Consider the following 23820-nt stretch of genomic DNA (forward strand, 5'->3'; position numbering starts at 1 on the left):
GGACTCGATCCCAGGACGCCGAGACCATGACCTGAGCCGAAGGCAGCGGCCCAACCCACTGAGCCACCCAGGAACCCCTCCTATATGTTTTAAAAGGTGCCTTCTACTGACCTGCATTCACCCAAAAGATAACGTGATCCTGACAGAGCTGCCTAAGGGTGCCCTCTGGAATGCTGGTGGGAGAGTGAGCCCAGGCTGTGCTCTCTGACTTTGCGGGTTTCAAGCCTGAATTGACCATTCATAGCTATATAACCTTGGACAAGTTACTAACCCCCATTTCTGTCCTATCCAGGGACGATCATTATGTTGCCAACTTGTAGGAATGCTCTTTGTATTAAGTGAGATAATATATATGAAGTGCTTGGTGCAGTGCCTGGCACATCATGGGAGTCCATTAACGGCAGCTGAGTATTTGAGAGTAAAGCTCTTCTCCATCAGTAATTCCCAAACATTACTTCACAAGTAATCATTACTTGCAGTTAAAACTAATCACAGCAGCAAACATTCTGAAAGCCACTTCCCTGCAAGTGAATTCAGGTCTCACGATCCACGATCCACGTGGGAACCAGAATCTCGAGTACCAGCACCAGGTTTTTCAGGATATTTGCTTTCAGAAGCACCCACCCCATTCCATTGCCCTGAGCCAGCAGGGCAATACCTGTGTCCCTCCCTGTCTTCCCACACCCCTCCACAGAGAAAGGCCCAGTTCTCGTACCTCCTGCTACACGTTCCCATGAGCTTGCTCGCAGAGCTTCTAAGCTATGGGGTGCATGGATGGTCAAATAGTTGTGATTAGGTGTCTGCCTTCGGCTCTGGTTATGATCCCGGGATCCTGGGATCCAGCCCCACATTCCGTATAGGGCTCCCTGCACAGCAGAGAGTCTGCGTCTCCCTCTCTCTCTGCCTAACCACTCCCACTGCTTGTGCTCTGTGTCAAATAAATAAATAAAATCTTAATAAATAAATAAAGCTTCTAAATTAAAGATTTCATGTGGAAATAGTTGGAAGCAAACTTCATGGTCTTATTTCTAGCACACTAGAGGCAGACATTTTCTGTTTGCCGTCCCCCCCCCCCCATTTCCCCTGGCTCCCAGCAATGGTATACAGGTGAGAACAAAGTCTCCACACCCAAGGATAGAAGGAAAGTCTGAAAGAGGAAGAGACAGCCAGAGCCGTCTTTGTCCTTATTCCAAGATAAAGAACTTTTCAAAACATTTATGTTTTCAAAAGGTCAAGGGCAGCTATCTCTAGGTGGTAGAAATACAGGTATTTGGCACATTTAAAAATGATTTTCTACACTTTCCTTATTGTCTACAATGACCATGTATTATCTTTAATTACCATTCTTTGGGGTCTTCTGTAATCACAAAAGCATTTTGTGCTCCGTGCAGAAAACTTGGAAGGCCCAAAGGAAAACAAGTCCCTTTAACTCACATCATGTAAAGATAACAGCTGTTAACATTTTGGCATATGTCTTTCCAGATTTTTCTCTACGCAGTGATGCTTCGTTTTTTGCGATCTGGAAAAAAGTAAACAGTTAAGAGACAAAGCCTTGGGTCTTTAGTTCTCAATTTTATTTCTGTTTTTAAACAGCTTCTAACGGCTTGGAAATATCCCTAACAGCAGGGGCCTGCCCCATGCAATCCGGGGGCTCCCCTACCAGGACTGGGGTCTAGGCTCCAGTAACTCCCTCTCACCCACACCAGCCATCAGGCCTATATTCTCTCTGCATCTGGAGACTTGGGACAGAAGAGGGTCTCCAGTGAGAGGGAAAATTGGGACTAAGGGATGCTGCGTGGAAGGATTGAGCTCAGACACAGCTGCCTTTGTTAGTCTTAGGATATTTTGGGATTTGGTAGCATGCTCAGACAGACTGTGGGAGGGCGTAAAGAGGGGCTCTGGGACTCCTCTCTGGCCTCACGCGTTCCTGGGCAGGGCCCACAGCACCCCTTCCTCTTGCCAGGCTGGGTGGACTACCTTTACAGGCTGGGCAAACAGTAGCCTGCAGAAATTCAACATGCCTTGCTGTGACCTGGTCAGCTGCACATGACTCCTGGCCTAGGTGGGATGGGTCATCAGGAAGGGGATGCAGACTCAGACCTGAGAGTGTCCCACTGCCTCCTACAGCAGCACTTGGGACCTGACTGCATCAAACCCTTACCAACTCTCACCTACAGGGGAATAACACAAGGGCATCTCTCTGGGAGCAGCAGCAACCCGCACACTTGAACCCCAAGCACAGGCAGGGCTGGGCCCCCCGTTGGGGGGCGGTCAGAGACACCTCAATGCATGCACTGAAGCAGCAGGGGCCGCTGGGCCAGAGAGTAGGGGCCCACAGGGCTGGATCTACCCTCCCCCAACTCCTCTCCACACCCATGGTAACCATGGAAACATAACCACCCCCTCCTGCCAGCTGCCTGGGTTTAGGCAACCAGGCCTGGCCCACCTCCACCCAGCCAAGGCCTGAACTGATGCCAGGCAGGCCAGAGTGGCCGCAGGAAGAACTGGGATTGGGCCATTTGGTCAGTCCAGGCTTCCAGCGCAGCTCGGGAGGACTACCACAGGAGCCTCCACGCCATGCTGCCTGGGCTAGGGTCAGCCGGGGCTTCATCGGCCAGCAGCATGGCCCCGGACACCTGTGGGCTAACAGCTACTGTGGGGCAGTAGCCCTTGTTGCAGCAGCAGCAGCCTCTGGGCCTCACCCACGGGGCTTTCCGGCTGCTGCTCCTCCTGTCTGGGCCGCTCGGCCAGCCCTCCAGGGCTGAGGATGTACCGATAGTCACTACTGGGGGTGCCCCCCACTGCCCCCACACCACTGCCATCCCCGGCCCCGCTGCTGGCCTGGTCCCCGCCAGGCAGTTCCAGGGGGCCTCCCTCGGCCGGCTCCTCGGGTCTCTCCAGGTTGATGTACAAGGGGTCCTGGCTGGTGGACAGCACGGACAGGTGGCCCAGGATGCTTTCCAGCTCCATCCGCAGGCATGTGAAGCTTGGCCGCTGCTTGGGGTCGGCACTCCAGCACTGGTACATGAGCTCATACCTGGGGTGAGAGAAGCAGGAGGGGAGGCAGTAAGAAACCACAAGGGGAGGCAGAGGCCCCTTAAGCCTACAGAACCAGGATTTGGAAAACTTTTCCTAAACACGCCCATACGGAGCCCATACTTACTTTGTGTCAGGCCCTCGTCTAAGTATTTTACATTTACTATTTAATTCTCACCATAACCCTGTGGAATAAATCAGTCCTATTTTACCACTGTGGAAACTGAGGGCCAGAGAGGTTAAGAACCTCAACCAAGGGCGCCTGGGTGGCTCAGTGGGTTAAGCCGCTGCCTTCGGCTCAGGTCATGATCTCAGGGTCCTGGGATCGAGTCCCGCATCGGGCTCTCTGCTCAGCAGGGAGCCTGCTTCCTCCCCTCTCTCTCTCTGCCTGCCTCTCTGCCTACTTGTGATCTCTCTCTGTCAAATAAATAAATAAATAATCTTAAAAAAAAGAGTTAAAAAAAAAAAAAAAAAAACCTCAACCAAGGTCACACAGGTGGAAAGTGATGGAGCTGGCTCTGTCCTAGGCAACGTGGGGGGGAGGAGGGGAGTGTTTTTGCTTTGCAGAACCTGGCAGGAGTCACTGTTATTTTAATGGCAAGGATCTGAACAGCCGCCCTTTGTCCTAAATCCCCACCCACTCAGGATGACTTAAATCTTCATTATTCATGGACATCTTTATATGTAGAAAAGCTTCTAGCCCTCTCCCCTGGGGAAGGAACACTTTTTACACACACTTTCAGGAGCCTTACAGATTCCCTGAGGTCTTATTCCTGTTCCAGGGGAACGCTTCAGGCTTAAGGGAAAAAAAAAAAGAACTAATGGAAGAGGACTGAGAACAGACGCAGTCAGAGCAAATGCCTGACTCTCCTGTGCCCACAAACAGAAGCCCCAAACACTGTCCCACTCATTGGCCCTCCTGACAGAGGCCCCCAGTGATGGGCGGAATGGTGCCAGACATCGAAGAGGCCATGGAAATGGTCCGGGGCCATGGGGATGTGGCCCAGCTGGGCTACATTGTCAAGGCTGTGCTAGGAGCCAATTGGCGCCTGTCCACCAGGCTGGCTGGTAGGAGGCCAGCACCCGCCCTACTGACAACACTAGCTCTGGCCTAGGAGGAAGCTGAGCTGGGGCCTGGTCCCCGATGCCCAGTGGAACCTCTGCTGCTCCAGATGCCCAAGCAGGCTGCAACTACAGGGAAACCTGAGCTCCTGCCTCTGCCACACCCTGAGCTGTGCTCAAGGAGGAGGGGTAGGGTCTGGCTCTCACCCTCAGATCTCCCTCTCATCCACAGTACAGGATCTCCTTTAAACCTTCCGACTTCAAACCCACTGCCCTAGAGAAAGAGAACCCCACCATTCAGCCTGGGCCTTCTTGTGCCTGTCTCTGTTCTTGGCCCACAGCAAGAAATAGGGAGCAGATTCCTTGGTACTAGTGAAAATGTCCTCCAGGGCCACAGGGAAACTCTGGCTTGCACAGGGTGGGAAATACAACACTAGAACGGACAAAGTATGTCTGGCGTCATCGTTAAGAGGCACCTATTCTAAAATCACAGGGATCTAGGTTCACATCCCAACTCAGCTACTTAATAGCTGTGTGACCTTGGCCACGTTACTTAACCTCCTTAATCTTAGTTTCTCATCTACAAAATAGCGATAATGAGAGTCTTTTCCTTATAGGGTGAGAAGGGGATTACCTGAAAGAATGCCTGTAAACTACCCACCTAATGCTAGTCTTCCAGTCATGAGGGGTTTACAACCCTACCCTGGTTGGGCGGGTATCCCGACCCTACCCGGCTCCCAAGGGCTCCGGGCTTTCAGAAAGGAAAGAAGGCAGTTCCCTTCTCCCCAGCATCTTGGGTGTCTCCACTTCCTTAAGAAGAGGCCAGCCTCCAGCACCCCCGCACTCCCTCCTTGTCTAGCGGAGGAATGTAATACAGCAGCAGTTTTTTCTTGCCCCGGTGCAGTCTTCTCTGAGGGGGAGGGAGGGCTCAGCCTGGGAGGTTTTCTTAGACTAGCTGGGGACTGAGAAGGAGTGGGGGTGGGAAGAAGGTGACAGAATCGTGCACTATTGCTCAACCCTGTACCTTCTGCCCTTGGGGTTCCTGGTTCTTCCAGGAAAGTGGAGAAAATAGAATGTAAGAAAAGGTGGAACAAAAATATGACAGGTTGGGAAAGGGGGAGAGAAAGAAAACAGGGAGGTGGCAGAGGAAGAGAGGCAGCTTGGGGTGGGGGTTGGTCCTCCCTCTAATGACAAGGACATTAAACAAAAGGTCCAGTTGAGGTCCTGGGTTCCTACTGCACCAGCAGCTGTGGCGGCAGCCAGCACCTGAAACCCCAAATTCCTTCCTCCCCAAATCCCCTTCCCAGGGTACTCACACATCCTCTATACAGTCCGGAGGCTGTTTCAGGCGGTTTCCGCCGATGAGGTAGTTGTAAATCTCAGCATTCTCAATGCCAGCGTACGGCGTCTGCCCACGAGTCATGATCTCCCACATGGTCACCCCGAAGGCCCACTGGGATGGAAGCAAGTTTGGAGGGGAGATGTCACTAGGTTTCCTGGGCAGGGCAGAGCCCTAAGCCGAACATACCTCAGGGCTCTAAGCAGGCAGCCCAAGCCCAAAGAAGGGACCAGGCTAGGTTCTTGAGGACTCTACAGGGCCGGCCACACTGCCGGCATCCCCACCAGACTTCACTGTGCCACCCAACTTACCACGTCACTGTGCACAGTATACAGGTTGTCAGCCAGGCTCTCCAGGGCCAGCCACTTGACAGGCAATTTGGAGGCACAGCCCTGGCGATAGTAATCCCCACTGTAGATCTTCCGGGAGAGCCCAAAATCGGCAACGCACACTGTCATGTCCTCTGCCAGCCTGTGAGGGGTGTTGGAGGATGGAGTCAGCCTTACAGAACTATGGCATCTTGGCTCCCCAGCTGTCCCCACACACAGCACACACTGTCCCAGGTGAGAGCTGACCATAAGCTAGTCCTCCTATCACAAGCTGCTCTGTCCCCGCCCCCTGGCCCCCACCCCCCAGCCCTCTAGAATTCACATACATGCAATTCCGAGCAGCCAGGTCTCGGTGGATGAAGTTCCGGGAGCTCAGGTACTCCATGCCACAGGCGATGTCCACCATGAACCGGACCAGGGTCTGCAGGGGCAGGTTCTGGTGGGCAGACAGGGCAAGTTCAGGCCCGATTTGCTCACCTACCCAGGCAGGGTAGGATGAAGGGGGTTCCCTGGCCAGAAAGCCTAAAGACTTGGGGTTACTGAAAGGAGGGGACTTAGCGGGGCTTCCCAAGGCAAAGAAGTTTTGGGAGACCTATGGAGCATCCCAGAGTCAAGACACTCCCAGAACGGAGCTTCAGAGGTCTCTTCTCCCAGAATGGCCCTGGCCCGGCCTAAAATTCTCAGCAGCGCTTTGTGAGGGAGAAGGAAGCCTTCTAACATCGAAAGGGTCGAAGCCAGGCTGCCTCTCTTCCTAACCAGCTTGATCGGCCCTGCCCACCAAGCCAAACTCTCTCCCAGGGTCTTTGTCTCTTTCCAACTCCCAGCCAGTCCACCCCAGGCACTCACAAAGGGATTCTCCCCAATCCGGGAGGCGAGCAGGAAGGCGTGCAGGTCCCCGTGCTTCATGAAGGGCAAAATGACCATAGGGATGGGGAGACGACCTTTGGCCCTGCTGCGGAGGCTCACCCCTGGGGACAAGAGAGAGTCAGGAGCAGGGCACACAGCAGTCAAGAGATGGCTCAGGAGTCTGCATGAGTCTCCCACCTGCTAGGCCCTACTTCCAGCCCTAACTCTGTTACTTCCCTCTCTGTAAGTCCACACTGACCTACCTACTGGTGACCACCTAAGATGTGGCTGCCCCCAGATCTCTGCAGCATCTACTTGTCCCCTCCTTCTCCTCTGTTCACATGAGCAGTCTTTCAGTGCAGACCTCTGGTACAGGGCCCACACAATAAATCCCTTACCTGGAGGGAGATCAGAGTTCAGCCAGGACCCTCCTCGTGATTTTGCTCCCTGCTTACTCACCAGCTAAGTCCGAACTTCTCTCCTACAGGCTTGCCCTCCCACCTTGGGGGAGCACACTTTTAGCCCTATTGTGTATCTGTCGCCCCTGAGGAAGGAGCTCACCAACAAGCTTGGCCACGTGTGGGTGATCAAATTCCTTCATACAAGCCGCTTCCCTGAGGAACTCTTCAATGTCACTTGAAGCAATGATGTCAGCTGGAAGAAAAGGACGGCAGGGAGGAAAGAAGGGAGATGTGCCCCCAATTCTGGTCTAAGTCCACATGCAGTGGGGCTCTCCAACCATTTCTCCACTTGCTAACGGTCTTCCCTTTGGTTCGGATAGCTGTAATCACCCTGAAGGAGCCCAGAGGACAGTCACTGCTGATGGCAGAAAGCAAAGGCGAGGGCACAAACGTGTGTGGGTTTTTGCTTTTGAATTATTCACATGGCACAGGCAGCATCCTAGTTAGTACTAACTCTTCTTGGAAAGTCTAGGGGCACAGCAGAGCCTACTTCCGGCTCAGTCACCTTTGCCACACCTTACTCCGTGTCTTCTACTCTCCACTCACCTTTCAGCATCTTGACGGCCACTTTCACAAAGGAGCCATCCTCCTGCTTCAGCTGGGCCTCCCGCACTGAACCGAACTCTCCTAGGAACAGATCCAAATAACGGTGAGGGTCCTTGCCCTACGCCCCCCCCCCAGCCCCTTTTCTCCAAGGTGAGCCTCCTCAGGGACACAAATCACTAGACTCTAGGCCACTGCAGGAAGACTCCCTTGTCTGCATCTCCAGCCACCATTCCCCCAAACAGCCCACACTCAGGAGTCTTCAAGCATATCCTGTTCACAGGAGCTGCCCCAAGCCCACACCCTCAAAGCACGTGGAGCCATCGAAGACAACCTCCACTCAGCTAACCCCCACGCAGCCCCACACACCTTTGCCCAACATCCGGCCCAGGGTGAACTGCTGCTCAGGGATGAGCACGTCCTCCAACTTGTCCTTGAGCTCATCGCTGATGCCCAAGCTGTCCACTGTGGGGAGAGAGAAGAGGGGCTTCCTGGACTCCTGACCTGCACCCCAGTCTCAGCCCTCAGAGCAGACATGAGCTTCATTTGGCTCAGCCAGGATGGTAAATCTCCATGAGGGTAGTTCTGTGTTTCTTTTCACTGTTGTGTGCTCAGGACTCATGGATGCTCAGACACACTGGCCAAACCCATGGGCCAGCAAAAAGAATATAGCTAGGGGCACGAAGGCAGCCCACGTTTCCTAAGATTTCCATACTCACATGTGGCCTCGATGCGCTCAGGCCGCTCTCGATTGAAGGACCGGGCCGCCCGGAAGTGAACAGCTGGCTCCCCACGGGCCATGACACTGTCAAAGGCTTGCCTAAGGTGAAACCCCAGAGTCGGAGTCAGCTCCAAGGTCGTCTGTCACCTCTTGCTTTTCCCTCATCCTTACCCCCTTACCCGAACCGTGTCTCCTTCCGCCTCTTTCGAAGCAGGATGAGGGCCAAGGCCGCGGCTGTCACCAAGGCTGTCAGCACACCCAGGACCACAGGCACCCAGGATGTGCGGCTATGGGGAGGACCCTGTTGGCCTATGGGAGGAGACAGAGCCAGTGGCATGAGCGAGGCTAACAAAAGGAGTCCCTTTAGAACTTTCCAGTGATGGCCATCTGGCCTGGACAAGAGGTTCTCTTGGGTCCATAAAGGTCCCAAGTGGAAAGAAGGCCCAAAGGAAGCCCCAAGAGTTCCTACCCTGTCAGTGACAGGCCCTGGCTGTTGGAACCTACAAATCTATCAGGGACTTCTATGCTAGTGCTGGGGCAGAGGGAGGAGAAGGGCATATAGTTCAAATACCAATCCTGGCCTCAACAGTTGAGTCTTTGGATCTATTAGGAGCAAAGGTTCTGCCCAGCTCCTCCCACCAATCTAGGCTGCCCCTGAAAGCCATGACCCGTCTGCCCTTCCCCTACAGGCCTCACCTGCATGGTCATGCGAAGGGACCACCAGTGGCTGACTCCAGGGCCCACAGCCAACCGCATTGGAGATGCACACACGCACAGTCAGGTCCTTCTGCGGGTCCCAGCCTGTCAAGTTGGCCCTGGTCCCCTCCACTGTCAGCTCACCCTAGGGCCAGGAAAAGCCCCCATCCCACATTTGAGTCAGAGGAGGAGGCCTTCAGAGAGGCCTGAATGCAGAAAGTGGTCTAGCTAGGAACCCAGTAGGCAAGGGACACTGTGGGTTCAGGGACTCCAGGAACACAACCTGCTAAGTCATCACATTCCCCTTCCAGGCTGCAGAAGCCTCCCCTGAACACAACAAACAAGGCTCAGTCCCTGCGAGGGTAGGGGGGGTGGGAGGGGTGGGTTGTGGTGTTGGGAGGGGTGTGGTGCTGGGAGGGAACCAGGCTGGGGATAAGAGCCTTATCTGTGCCCTCCCCCAGTTTGTTCAGGAATGTGCTTCCTGCTTTACAAATGAAATGGTCACCACAGGATGCAATTCTAACAGGAGACAATCTAGTAAGGAGGGAAGCCTGCAGGGGAAGGTGGGGAAAAGTGGACTCTCTGGGATGCTGGGAAGCCCAGCCCACCAAAGTCCCAGGGCCCACCAAAGACAGCCATTCGGAAGCTCTGAAGGTCTTGAGCCCTGAAAGCGCACTCTGGTGCCCTTGGAGAGTTGAGGTTTATCTCCCCTTACCTGGGTGCCGTTGTCTTGAACCCAGGACAATTTATAAGGTCCCAGGGGGCCTTCCAAAGGGCCCTCAGGTATCACTTCTTCCCACTCCAGGATGAGGCCTGAGTCTGTGCGGATGGCATGGAGGTTCTGGGGAGCGCTGGTTGGGGCTGAACCCAAAGACAGAATACCGCTAAGAGCCCTGCCCTCCCCACCATCACTATCCCGTGCTAGCCTTTGGAACCAACTCTCAAGAGCTACACAGCTCAGACAGCTACAGGTATGAGTTAGAACGGGACTCCCAGTTCTGACTGCTCTCACCTTTGGTCCTGTGGAGGAGAGGTGAACAATGGCAAGCCCCACAGCACCCCACTAGGTACAGCACTGCTCTTAGTTACTGCCTCAGCAGCATCCTTCACCCTTGCCCCCTCATAGTCCCGCCAACTCTCAGCAATTGGTAAGAGAACTCCAAGCAAGTTCCTGCCACAGGAACTTTGCAGTTGCCGTGCCGTCTTCCACAGTGATTTCCCCTAGCCTCAGTATGGCTTGTTCCTTATCAAACTTCTCTTTATAGGGTACACCTACACCACCCTGGGAGCAACTCTTCCTCACTATACTATCAGATCTTTCCTAATTTGCATGTTTGCTCCACCCCCTAGAACTAAAGCTGCAGGGGAAGGGGTGGGATTCATCTAGTTCATAGGTATGCAGCAGACACTTGGGTGCTTGCTGAAGGAGGCAGGATCCTCCCTTCAGGTAACAACTCTCTCCAGCAACTTCCTTCAGAACTGAAGCCAACACTGCCTTTTCCCCACTCAGGCCCTGCCCAGCCACTCCACCCTGTTAAGTCTCTTACCTAGGCCCTTCGTCCGAAAGGGCACCCAGTCAGCATATGGAGAAGGCCCCAAGGCGTTGGCACAGCGTACCCTGAGGCTGTAGTTGGTGGCAGGTGCCAGGTCTCGGAGGAGGCAGGTAAAAGGTGGCACAGGGACCACCACAGCCAGGACCTCCCAGCCTCCTGGAGCTTGTGTCACCTACAGAAGAACAGCAAAAGAACGATGAAGAGGAGGGAGACAGAAGGTGGGACAGGCCTGGGTGGGAGCAGGGTGCCCAGGAAGGGGGGTGTATCTTGAGTTAATGCCTCCTCTAAGCCTATCAGCAAACACTTGCAACCCACCCCCTCCCGCCTGCCCCCACTCTAATAACACAAGGATCCTCGCCTCCACGCCTTTGCAAATGCTGCTCCCTGGCCTGGAACTGCTCTTCCTAGCAAAGCCCAACTCATCTTTTAAAACTCAGTGCAAACACCACTTTTTCTGCCAAGGACGTTGCCAACTACTCCAGAAAACTCATACCCTTTCTCGCTTGGTACATAACTCAGTTAGAAGAGCTCCCATTTATTATAACTACACGCCAGTGCGAAAGAGTCAGTTTCTCAAGGGCAGAGTAACTGGGACTCTAGGGGCATCGTGAACCAGACCTCCACCTCACATTTTTTAGGACGCCCACCATAAGTGTACAAATGGAGAGCCACATACCATGTGGCTAAGTATGTAAATGTTAGAATCAGCTAACAAATTATTAAACAAAATATTTCCTATGATGGTATATGGACAAATAAAGCTTCAAAACAACCTGAAAGATCAGTTTTGCATTTATAATCCCCTGGTCCCTGGGATTCCCAAGCCAGAATGTGGTGGCATAAGAAAAGCCAGCCTGTGGGCCAAGGGTCTATACCCAGGGGAACACCAAATGCGCGGGTATGGACAGTGCTGCCTGCATACTGACTCCCCTAAGGAATGTACTTGAGGTGCACAAACCAAGCCCTCCTAAGGACAGACCAGGGAAGAGGCTTACACAGGTCCTAGAAGCAGACTGGGGATCATAGGGAGGAGGTCTTGAGTATCTAGAAAATGGTATAGGGTGGCAGTTGGGGGAAGCGGAGGCAGGTAGCCTCATGATCTAGATGGGCATATCCCCTAGTCTCTACAGCCTCCTTGCCCAGAGGCAAGGAATGCAGCCAAAGGAGGGCCAGAGCAGGGTCCTCCAAATTGTCCAGCCCAGAGCAGGGGCCTCTCCTGCCTGGGGGAACTGGCTACAACAGTTTCAAAGGCGCTCCTTAAATACCTCTGAGTAAACAGATGAAAATAAACAAGGCTGCATTGCCTCTTGTTTTTGGTATCACCTCACCCAGGCTTTCTACTCTCCGGGGCTTGGAACCCCCTCCAATCGCCTTGTTCTCTTTGGCATGAGTCAGGGGATGGGGAAGGAGAGTATCAGCTAAATCAAAGGTTTGGGGTTTTGCCGACAGAAGAAACACGCCTCCAGGCATCTCAAATCTGCTCTAGTGATCTGCTTTCCAGCCTGAAGAATGTATGGGTTTGAGACAATTTGCCCAGTTACTTGGTGGCCAGAGCACCCTGTGGGAAGGGGCAGGCTGGGCTGTTCCTGGTAAAGGGGACAGTAACACCTGGAGAGAGCTAGGGACCCAGCCCTGCGGACAAGTGTAGGTCAATGGGATGGATACCACTGCGAACGGAGCACCATCGAGGCAGCCACAGAAGGAACATGGCCAGGAGAGCCTGTCCCCCCGGCTCCCTACCTGGACCGTACAGGACTGGAGCAGGGCCCGGCCATCGGCACCTGGCGTCCAGGCCACACTAGCATTGCTGCTGGAGAGCTTCGTCACTGTGATGTTGAAGGGGGCTGCAGGCAGTGCTGTGGACAGGAGGGACAGTCAGCACCCTGGACTTCAGTGCTCGGGAAGGACAGGAGGAAGCAGAAAGCAGGGGCATCAAGCCTCAAGTCCCTCCCTGAGGTCTGGGGTTCCCCCCACACCTGACAATGGCTACTCAGCACTCCCAGAACTACAATTATAAACAAGCCAAGAAGCCAGTGGGGGAGAGCTGCTCATACCAGGGAGTGTGTCGGCTGGCTGTGGGGAGAAGTCGCCTCTCTCTGAATCAGGGCCCCTATCTGACCAAGGTGTAAGATAAGATAGTGGGTGTGGTGGGGGCGCAGGGGTGGGGGGCACAGTACCTTAGCCTTGGGAGAGACAAATGAGAGGCAGCCCCTACAGCCACAACCCATTCCCCCACACACTGGCTCCCTCCCTCCTCTCTTCTCTCCCTTTATGCATACCAACCCTTTGGATCTCTGCTACCCTGCTTGGCGGTTTTCCCCAGCCCCATTCCCTCCACTGTGACTGGCAGAAGCAAGGCTGGGCATGAGCCCTGACCATCTCCTGCTGGCTCCCTCTCCACCTCCCTCTCTGCCTCCCTCCCAAGGACTCTGCTTCGTGATGGGAAATCTGCTGTGACGTCAGGTTTCTATTCTCATCTCAGCCATGGCAGGGTCTCAGGTGCTCTCACTAGGGATGGAGCTCTGCCAATTAACCCTTCATCCCTCAGATCCCAGCAGGGCCTCGGGAAGGCAGAACAGGGAACACCAAATGATTCTGTACTTCATCTGCTGCGCAGGCCCCTGGCCCCTGCCTCACTCACCCTCCCTCCCGCCAGTCCTCCTACCTTGAAGGCGAACGGTGGCTGGTCGAGAAGAGGCCAGGCCTTTAAGGTTGTGAGCTTCGCAGGAGAACACCGTGCTCTGGGTCACCCCTGATGCCACAAAACCTCAGTCAGCACCCCCCACCCCCAAGCAGCAATTCCCATTCAGCCTGGGACCAGGGAATGGGGTTTATGCAGGCTCTGGATGTGAATATCCTATTAGTCCCTCCAGTCAGAGGAAGGGGCTAGACACTGGGTACGACCAGGGACTCTGGAGTCTAACGAGCCTGGCTATACCCAGTGCTGGTGCTCTGTCTTCTCATTTCCAACACTGGGTGAATTGTGCAAACCAAATGAGGGAATTCACCTAAAGTGTGTGGCACACACGAAACACACAAGAAAGGTCATACTACTCCCCCTGCCTCAATCCCACCTCCCACATATGGCACAAAGCTGCCTCCCCTCTCTGTTCACGCCTCTACTGCACATTCCAGAGCCCTTCTCAGTTTGCTCTACTCGGCAGCCCTATCATTGTTGATTTGCATTCTTTGCCCTGCAATAGTTCTCAGCTCCTTATGCATGTGTCTTGTCTCCCCAATTACACTAATTCCTTGGGGGCTGGACTGATGGCTTCTATTTCTTTTGTATTCCCGCGATCCCCCGTGGTGCCTAGCACAGTGTGGTGTGTGGAGTAGGAGTCCAGTGAGTGCTTATTATCTTGCAGGCTGCCAGGGAGGGTTCCAACCACGCACATCTGGAGAGAACTGAACTGAACATTCCCTCTCATGGGCTCCAACCCAGCACCTCCTGAACAGAACCCCCAGCCCATCTCTTCTCAAGATTCGTATTGGGGACTTGACACATCCATACCTATCCCTCCCACCCTCCAGCATGTGAGACCCAGCTCAGACTCCCAACTTCTTGAGTCAGTTCAAGCCTCGACCAGGAACATTAGCTTCATTTCACAGAGAAGTGAGCCTCACAAGCCTCGTTAAATGCCTGAGGTCCCAGGTGGGTGTGCAGGTGTTGCTGCTTTGGGTCTAGCTGCGTGGAGGTATGGATAAATACAGTTGTTTGAGAAAATGTCTAGAAATTTCTGGAAAGGGCCATTAGGAGAGGAGGCTCCTGTTTCTTTGTGCAGCACCTCCCTCCTTTTGCTTCTCCCTGCCATTCCCCACTCTGCAGCCCTAGACTGTTGTCTTCTAGGCAAGTCGGCCAGACACTCCTGCTAGCTCTGCGTGGGCTGGTTCCTGGCTCCTTCCCTTGGGAGGGGTGGGGGAAATGGGTGCCCCTGGTTTCACATGACTCCTCTCCCAGGGCCAGCTGTGCACGGCCGGAGCTGCTGTGCAGGACGGAAAGAGGCTCCAGTGGCCTCGAGCACACCCGGTAGGATCACCACTAATCAGCTCACCTGGCCAGCCCTGCACACCTGACTAACCAGCTTAGTAATGGTGCAGCTCATGTCCCCAGGCCCCGGGGTGGGCTCCAGACACTCACAACAGCAGACCTGGTGATTTACAGATTGCACACTGCCCAGTCTCACCACCCCTATTCAAAGCCCCCTCCTGCGGCTGCTCACCTGTTACATTTAAAACAGAAGGAGAGGGGGCCGGTCCCCCAACCTTCGTGCCTCCTCTCCACCACACAATGGTAACAGGTTCGGGGGGACCCACAGCCTCACAAGACAGTTGGAAAGGGGCATTGGGTGGCACTGCCAGATCTTTTGGCTCCACAGTGAAAAATGGCACACCTAAGGAGAAAGGGGGTTGGGGAATGAACCTTGCCCCTTCCCGATTTCCAACTACCCAAACCACAAGTTTGCTACCATTTACAGTCCCCTATGCAGAAGGTCCTACAGGTCCCCTTAGGATTGGGTCAACCGCCAAACAGGTGGCTAGCTTGATGGGGGAGCTTCTTCTTTGGGCATCTTAGGAATATCCTTTATGCTGTCCCCTTGGGCTCTTCCCAGACCTGCTCCAACAGCCTGCTCAGAGCAGGGGAGGAGGCAGAGGGTGAGGAGCTGGAGGAGGGTCAGAAAGGGAGGGGGAGTGGGCGGAAGCCTTAGCAGAGTTCCCAGATCCCGTTCAGGGTCCTTTGTTACTTTCTTAGTCACTTTGTTTTCCTGGGCTGAACAGCTCTGAGCTCCCACAGCTGCGGATCCTTCCTCCCCTCCCCCAGCCCGCCTCCCCCTCCTGGCCTGGCCACTTGGCAGAACAGGGTCCAGCCCCCGAAGGGTGCTTAGGCTTGTGGCTCAGACAACTGAAACTTACTGTACCCCATAGATTGGAGGTCCTTACTGCCCCCTTAGCTGTGAAATACCCAGACTCCAGTGAGTAGGATCTTCCCATGTCTGGGGTAGGCCTGGAGCCTGGTGCAATCAGGCTCCAGAGGGCAATGGGGCAAATCAACTTCCACTGAACTTTCTTCCGCACAGGTGTGGTCACTAGCAGCACATGCATCAGGCCGACATGCCCACCCATGTCTCTGCTTCCTCACCTTCTACTGTGAGCCACACTGGCTGGGAGGTCTCCATTTCACCCCCATCCTCCACCTGGCACCAGTACCGGCCTGCATCAGAGCGGTCCACTGACTTTAGGCTGTGGAAACAGGATACCAGGCTCACCTCCTAGGGTGGGGGGGGGAGGCGGCGCAGCTATGCTGGGCAGACTCAGTGGGTTGAGCCTGCCCCCACTTCTGGAAGTTTCTTTAGGTTGCCAAATTTAAAAAAAAAAAAAAAAAAAAACCCACACCTCTGGGCATCAGCATTGCCCCCAGCTCCCAAGCCCAAGGAAAATGCACAACTTGCCCCCAGGCTGGCATGCCACACCCTCCCCCACCGTCCTGCACCTGAGGAAGCCAATCCAGTGCTGCTCACTGACTGGGATGTACACCTGATCCACACTCTGGACCACAGCCCCATCTTTCACCCACTGTATCTCCGGCTCCTCCATTCCCTCCACACTGCAGTTGAGCTTCACCGGCTGCCCCTGAGACACTGTCAGCTTCACTGGGGCTCCCATGAGCTTCAGGCCTGAGAGGTGGGAAGGAGAAGGTGTCAGCCCACTTGACAGGGAGACTGTCTCTGGAAATGTCCCCTATCGGCTTCCAGAACCTAGTTTCTGGGTCAGAGGGCTCATCCTCAGCTAATGGTCAAGAAAACAGAGGTTGGACAGTGTGGGCGGGAAGGTGGCCTGGGCTTAGGCTGGGGGGAGGAAAATGACAAGCTCTCCAGGCACCAATTCTGCTACTGCCAAGTTCCCCCCAGCTCTAAGGAAGTGACCTTTTCCCCACACCTCCTGACTAGGTGATGTGAAGTTCGAGCGCAACCACCAAAAGGCAGGCAAGCCAGGCTAAAAAGGTGGGGCCCTCTTATACACCTAGGGCAGGTACTGTCCTGGGAATGACAGCTGTACCCATGGAGATCAACAGGCGGCCAGCTCTCTGCTGGCCCAGGGTGTCTGGCCAGACTTCACACTGCTGCTGGCATCCCCCTGTACCCTGCCCCAGCAAAAGAAAGGAGGCTGAGGAAGAGAAGGAGGGGGTGCTCCCCTGAAGTGGAGAACATATGGCTGCAGAACCACGTCAGATCAAACACATGGCAGCCTTCCTGGCAGCCACCCGCTCTATTAATACCTGAATGTGTGCAGGGGCGGGTGCTAGGGAGGTGGGAGGGAGGAGGGAGGGGAGGGGCCCTGAGCAGGGAGCCCAAGACCCCTGAGCTACTGTCACATCAACAGGAGCCACTTTGTGGAACACTACCCTGCGGGTACTGACAGACAGACACACATGCACACACACACACACACCCCTCTCCTGAGCTCCCCGCGTGTTTTTAAGCAGAGGGGCAGGAGAACTACCCACAGGGCTGAATCCAGTCCTGCTTCATCCTGCCATTGCTGTGAGACTCTAGGCAAATTCCTGGGCTCTCTGATCCAGAGATACACACCTTTCCCGTCTTGTAAATACTTGTCACTCTCTGCCTTCCCTTCCCTGATTATCTCATATGGCAGGGAGTTCAGTCCCAAAATCATGTGCCAGCTCTGTTGTTTCTGCTTTAGCCTGTGACACAGCGCAGGTCACGGGGCAAGGAGGGATAACCTCACACCGCATACACACCCAACAGTCCCGCAGGTGTGTCGTGTGAACTTGGGAGAGGCAGGGTGCGAGCACTCGCTCCTACCACCCGCAAATGTCTCAGTGGCCACGGGGGAACACAAGGATAACCCCCACAAGGACCGGCCACCTTGCTTCGGTCCATCCTCGCCAGCATTCCCGGGTTCAGGAAGCTCTGAGTACAGGAACTAGCATGTGTCCAGATGTTTTCTGCGACTGGGCACCCTCACAGCCCCTGTGCCCAAATGGTGTAGGTGTGCCTCTTGGGCGCTGAGTCCAGCCCCTGCGGTTTCGGAGTGGGACTTTCCTGTGTAAGGCGGGCAGAATGGGGTCCCCAGGACTGGGAGGGGGGAAGCAAACAACTAGATACGTCGAGGCGGGAACATCCAGTTCCTAACACCGCCCCCCTCCCCCGACCATTCAGCCCACAGCCCTACTCCTTCCCCTTCCACCCCTCCAGAAGAGCCCCGGACGCGAGAAAGTTGGGGGTGGGGCTCCGGCCAGAGAACCAGCAGCGGACGCTGCGCTGCGCCCCCTCCCCCAGCCCCCAAGCCTCGGCCTTCCAGCGTGGGTCCCCCCGCCCAAGTCTCTCGCCCGCCCAGGCCCGGGGCTCGCTCCGCTGCGGTCCCTGGGCGCCCACCCGGCCGCGCCCCTCCGCAACCCCCCGCGTTCCGCCGCCTCCCGACCAACCCCTACCTGCGGCCGCGGGCTCCGCGAGCAGCAGAGCGGCCAGACCCGCCAGGAGCAGCGGCGGCGGCGGCGGCGGCAGCGGCAGCGGCGGGAGCCCCGGCCGCCCCATGCTCCGCCTCAGCGCCATCGGCGGCGACGCCGCACCATGCCGGGCCCGGCCCGCGAGCGACAAGGGAGGAGGGAGGAGGGACGGAGGAGGAGGGACGAGAGAGGAGGGCCGCGGGAGGGGCGGGGGCCGGACCGGGGGCGGCGCTGGGGCCCGCGCCTCCGAGACCCGCGCCCGCTGCGAGTCGCCCCGGCCGCCGTCAGCAGCGCGGGGTCCCCGGGGCCGCCGCTGGGCCACCGCGGTTCTTCCACAGCAGTCGCCGCCGTCGCCGCCGCCGCTGATTCATGTTCTTCTGCGAGCCGCCGCCTCCTCCCCAGCCCGCCCGCCCGCAAGCCTGAGCTCGTACCGCCCCCCCGCGGAGCCTCGAGCCGCTGGCTCCCAGCGCCTACCCTGCCGCCGCCTGCCCGGCCGGCCCCCGCCCGCCGACCTCCCCAACAGCGGCGGGACCCCGGACCAGATTCCCCAAGGCCGACCCGAGCATCGGCCGTGTTGCCCGGGTGGCGCACTCAGCCACGCCCCTCCTCTCCCTTAACTCTCTCCAGCATCCTTTCAAACCCAGCACTCCAGATCTTGCTTTCAAATCTCGCTAAAACCTCTCACACCCCAACTTTTGTCCAGGCTCTGATGCCAGAATCCCGTCCCCCATCTCAGGACATGAAGCATCTCAGCCCCCTAAATTCCCAACCGTCAGAGCCCCCGAAATCGTGACTCAAGACTCCCCCCACTGGACTAACACTCCTTCCTGCCTTTTTCTTGAGTCTTTCACCCAAAATTCCCTTATCCGTGCTCCATTTCCCACCCCTTTTCCTCCAGGATCTTGGGCCTCGGGTCTCGAGTTTTCCAAGATCTTTTTGGTAATCCTCACGTTTTATCTCTGACACCCCCACTGCTACACCACACAGGCCAAAGCCCCATGGTCCATATCTTTGGGGGTTATCATTCTTCCTAGTTGCTTCCTCTGCTTCTGCTCCCCACCCCCATCCCCTAGGACATGGTGTGAAAGTTGGCTGTGTCCTCACAGTATCCAATAAAACCTCAGCTATTATTAGCAGACCACCTTGCACACAGTAGGCATTCCATAAATAGACAGATGCCTGTTAAATTAATGAATAATTGCCTCAAGAGTTTGGCCTGCCCCACAACCAGTAATCACGGGGGTGGCTGTGCCCAAAGACATCCTGTCAGGCAGATGCAGGGCAGGTTCCAAATGCAGCCTACCAAGTGTTTGCCCTCCCCTAGCCCTTGCCTCTCTACCTGTCCCCTGAAACCAGTTCCCAGTGCCCTTTCCAGAAGTCCTGGGAAGGGAGGAGGAACGAGCTACTCAGTCCCCTGTTCCCCCACAGCCTCACTGGATCTTTCCAGGGATTCTCATGAGCAGCAGGGTCCTTCCTCTTCCTCCACTTGGCCCCGTCAGTGCATGCTTATTAATTATCCTAATGATAACAACAGCAGCGCCGGCAGCAGCCTCAGACCCAGCTCCAGGCGCCCTCAGGTGGCAACACCAGGAGAGACTTCAGCAGGGCTGTCAGACTTGGATGGCAGGGGCCTGAAGTCTCAGTGTAGCTTGGCATTCTGCCAGTTTCCTTGGGTGCTGTGGGTGGGCTCCAGGACCCTTTCTTAAAGGAAAAGACTTGTTCTGTTCCAGAATCCACAGAGTTTGGGCTGAGTCGGGTCAGGGCAGGCAGAGGGCAGTCTGGGGCTGAAGCCAAGTGCACTGGGGCCCTATTTGCTGCTGCGGCAAAGTGGCTGCCGCAGCTCTGCACTTGGGCACTCATCACCCCTTGGGGCCCTCTCCACATCTCTCCCCTCTCCAGGGGACTTCAAGTTTCCATTGCAGAAAGCCTTCTCCTATTGACTCTGGTTGACATTGGAAAGACTCTCTCCCAGAGGACGTTGAACACAGAGCCCAAACCCAACCTTCCACTTCCCTTCTCCCCCCATTTCTTCCTTCCTTTCCTGAGCTCCAATGGGGTATCCAAGCCTGAGGATGACCCTTAGCTACCAGTCCAAATGGGCTTTTTGGACACGTGGATGCCACTGCTTTCTGCGTTCACAGTCTAGACAAATTCTTATCTCAGTGCAGGCCTCAGGCACATCACTGTTACCCTGGGGCGGCACGCTTTCCTGGTGGGGCCAGGAGCTCTGAGTCTGCTTTCTTTACCCCTGCTCTCGAGTCCTTCTCTATTCTTAGTATTTCTATTTGCAGGAGGAAGGGGAGACTGTGGGGTCCTGGTCTTCTGACTTTCTAGTTCCCACACAGAGTGCTTGCCTTCCTGAGCTGTAGCAACACATTCCTAACCTCTCTCTCTCTCTCTTTTTCTCAGCATGGTATAGGAACGTGCTTTAAGGGTATATGAGCAGGTGTGATTCTATGGAAGAAGTGTGTAGGTGGGTGAGAGGGTGTGCATTGTGATGTACGAGGGAGGGTGTGCATTTGTGCAAACTCTAAATGTGACTGACACTTTGTGGGTGGATGGGGAGAAAGTGTGTGTGTGTGTGTGTGTGTGTGTGTGACTGAAGGAGGTGGGCTGCCTGTGCAAATACATGCCTGCAAAATCTTCCTTTCTTTCATAAATGCATTGCTTTGAAGGAAACTAATCAAATCAACAGGAAATGTATTTGACAAAATGCAGGAGCAGCTGTCCCAGGAGTTCCTGTCCTCAGAACAGAACCAGAGCCAGCTACCAGCTATGATCTACCTCAAGGGAGTAAGAAGGGACCACAGAGGAGAGGAATGGCCAGCAGCAGCCCCTTATTGTGGATTGAGCTGAGCTGGGCCTTGGCATCTCCCTTCTTGGGTGAAGTAAGTATCTGCCCACTCTGCCTTTTATGATCCAGGCCTGCCCAAGGAGGCCAAGGATAGAGAGAAGACACAGACAAACCTGGAAAGATAAGCCATCTGCCTGGGGTACCCGGGTGGCACAGTCAATTAAGTGTCTAACTCTTGACTTCTAGCTCAGGTCATGATCTCAGGGTCTTGAGATCCAACCCCAAGCCCCATGGTGGCCTCGAGATGGACATGGAGCTTGTTTGAGATTCTCCCTCCCACTCCCTCAGCCTCTCCCCACCCCCTCTCTCTAAAACAAACAAACGAACACACAAACAAACAAAAACCATCTGCCCATAGTAGCAGAATCCCCTGATGGCCATTTCCATCAGTCTCAGGAAGAAGCTGCTTCAGCTTTCCATTCAGGGAAGAGGAGGAATGGACCAAGAGGGAACCAAGGTGAGCCATGAGGTCAACGTAGTCTTGCTGCCCTGTGAGCAAGGATCCATTCTTTCTGGACTACTTACTGGTTCAAGAGGTCAGTTGGGACATGCCGCGTCTGGAATGGGCAGGCTGCAGACTGTGCTCCACATCCCTTTAGAGAAAGCCAGGAGGCCACTCCTTCAGGGCTTGGAGGCACACTGCCTACCGGTGTGATGGCAGGAGTGCTGGGGATGGCCCCCATGCCTGCCGAACACTGCTTGCCTAAAATTCCTGAGTCGGAATCAGTGCAACGCCTTGCCCAAGGGAAGATGGAGTGGAAAGGTGAATCCCTAGGAAAGACAGAACTTCGATGTACAGTCACTAAGGGACTTTCAAATGCTCAGATTTTTTTCCTAGAAGTAAACTGAGGAGGCTGGAAGGGAACAATAAGTTTGGGGTTTCTGAAACAGCACATGGATCTAAACACATGAAAGAAAAAAATTTTCCTCTTCAAAATTTCGCCTAAGGGGCGCCTGGGTGGCTCAGTGGGTTAAGCTGCTGCCTTGGCTCAGGTCATGATCTCAGGGTCTTGGGATCGAGTCCCGCATCGGGCTCTCTGCTCAGCAGGAAGCCTGCTTCCTCCTCTCTCTCTCTGCCTGCCTCTCTGCCTACTTGTAATCTCTCTGTCAAATAAATAAATAAAATCTTTAAAAAAAAAAAAAAATTTCGCCTAGGGATGGCCCTGAGGGCCCTTATCACCTGGAAAAGGAAATACATGTGTGAGTGTGAGTGTATTTGTTTGAATACACTCTAGCTGTCTGTGTTTCCTTTTTTGGCCCTTTTTACAGCCTGGCAAGTGATACTTTTCTGGTTCTATTTTTTTTAACTTTTTTTTTTTTTTTTTTTAAGTAGGCTCCACGCTGCATGTGGATCCGAACGTAGAGCTTGAACTTGAGACCCTGAGATCATGACCTGAACTGAGATCAAGACTTGGATGCTTAATCGACTCAGCAGCCCCTAAAAAACTTTCAATTATGAAAGTTTTCCTTGAGTTTTTAAAAGCAAGTCTTAGGAGCACATGCATACACACATACACACAAGAGATGGGAGGGCCAGAAGAAGAGAAAGAGAATCTCAAGCAGGCTCCCTGATTCCCTCAACCAGGCATGCTGGTTCATTCATTCTAACAAATGTAACCAGTTAATGTTAGATGTTAAGAACAGGGGAAATGGGGCACCTGGCTGGCTCAGTAGGTTGAGCATGTGATTCTTGATCTTGGGGTCCTGAGTTCAAGCCCCAAATCAGGCGTAGAGCTCACTTTAAAAATTGACAAGAGATGAATGGATAAAGATGTGGCATATATATATTCAATGGAATACTATGCAGCCATCAAAAAACCTCCAAAATCCTGAGATCATTACCTGAGCTGAAGGCAGCAGCTTAACCCACTGAGCCACCCAGGCGCCCCTAAAGAGGGAAGGCCCCTGAGAGGGTTGGCCTTGCCTCCCATTTTTTTAAAAAGTTTATTTATTTGAGTACTCTATCATTCAATAAACTTTATCCCCCCCCACCATAATGGTGCACCTGGGTGGTTCAGTTAGTTAAGCGTTTGCCTTTGACTCAGGTCATGATCCCAGGGTTCTGGGATTGAGTGGCATCTGCCTCCCTAATCAGCGGGAGTCTGCTTCTCCCTCTGTCTCTCCCACGCCCTCCCCTCAACTTGTGCTCTCTCTCTCTCTCTCAAATAAATAAAATCTTTTAAAAAATGGGGGACACCTGGCTGGCTCAGTCAGTGGAGCTGGTGACTCTTGCTCTTAGGGCTGTGGCTTTGAGCCCCACATTGGGTGTAGAGAGAGATTACTTAAAAATAAAATCTTTGGAGGTGCTTAGATGGCTCAGTCAGTTGAGCATCTAACTCCTAATTTCAGCTCAGGTCATGAGCTCCAGTGGTGGGACCAATCCCTGTGTCAGGCTCTGCTCTGGGCATGGGGCCTGCTTGGGATTTTCTCTCTCCTTTTCCCTCTACTCCTCTTCTCCCCCTACCCTTTATCAAAATAAATAAATAATCTTTTTTAAGAAATGGGGAAACTATGTTTGGAGTAAATGGAAACTGTAATTTTCCTATAAATCTAAAACTATTTTAGGGGCTCCTGGCTGGCTCAGTCAGTGGAGCAGGTGATTCTTGATCTTGAGGTCATGGATTTGAGCCCCAGATTGGAGGACAGAGATTATATTAAAAAATAAGTAAATAAAGGGGCACCTGAGTGGTCAGTCACTTAAGCATCTCCATTCAGCTCAGGTCATGATCTCGGGGTCCTGGATCAAGCCCTTCATCGGGATCCCTGCTCAGAGGGAGTCTGCTTCTCCCTCTCCCTTCTTCAGCTCCTCCCCCTGGCTCATGCTCTCTCTCTCTCTCTCTCTCTCTCTATCTCAAATAAATTAACCAAATCCTAAAAGTAAATAAATAAAATCTTAAAACTATCCCCCCCCCTTT

General features: G+C 54.3%; 1 protein-coding gene and 1 long non-coding RNA gene across 3 annotated transcripts in view; one reads left to right on the forward strand and one right to left on the reverse strand.

Annotated features, from left to right (window-relative positions):
* The window catches only part of LOC309867157, a 185002-nt gene that overhangs the window by 21006 nt on the left and 140176 nt on the right, over positions 1–23820 (forward strand). The window lies entirely within an intron of this gene.
* Positions 1553–18398, reverse strand: TYRO3 (TYRO3 protein tyrosine kinase). 2 transcript variants are annotated; one of them, XM_082733690.1, is made up of 19 exons: positions 18037–18398; positions 16075–16258; positions 15724–15824; positions 14807–14977; positions 13252–13338; positions 12327–12442; positions 10581–10758; positions 9749–9894; positions 9034–9178; positions 8517–8646; positions 8336–8436; positions 7986–8081; positions 7620–7700; positions 7174–7266; positions 6613–6734; positions 6093–6202; positions 5749–5908; positions 5415–5551; positions 1553–3037 (listed from the first exon to the last, which is right to left on the reverse strand). In XM_082733690.1, the coding sequence occupies exons 1-19, from the start codon at positions 18155–18157 to the stop codon at positions 2644–2646; spliced, it is 2673 nt and encodes an 890-aa protein (XP_082589816.1). In that variant the 5' UTR covers positions 18158–18398; the 3' UTR covers positions 1553–2643. The 2 variants fall into 2 exon arrangements, with proteins under 2 accessions (XP_082589816.1, XP_082589815.1); XM_082733689.1 differs by lacking the exon at positions 13252–13338 and having other exon boundaries at positions 18037–18284.

The sequence above is a fragment of the Mustela nivalis genome, assembly GCF_964662115.1.
Source record: "Mustela nivalis genome assembly, chromosome: 6".
Classification (NCBI taxonomy): Eukaryota; Metazoa; Chordata; class Mammalia; order Carnivora; family Mustelidae; genus Mustela; species Mustela nivalis.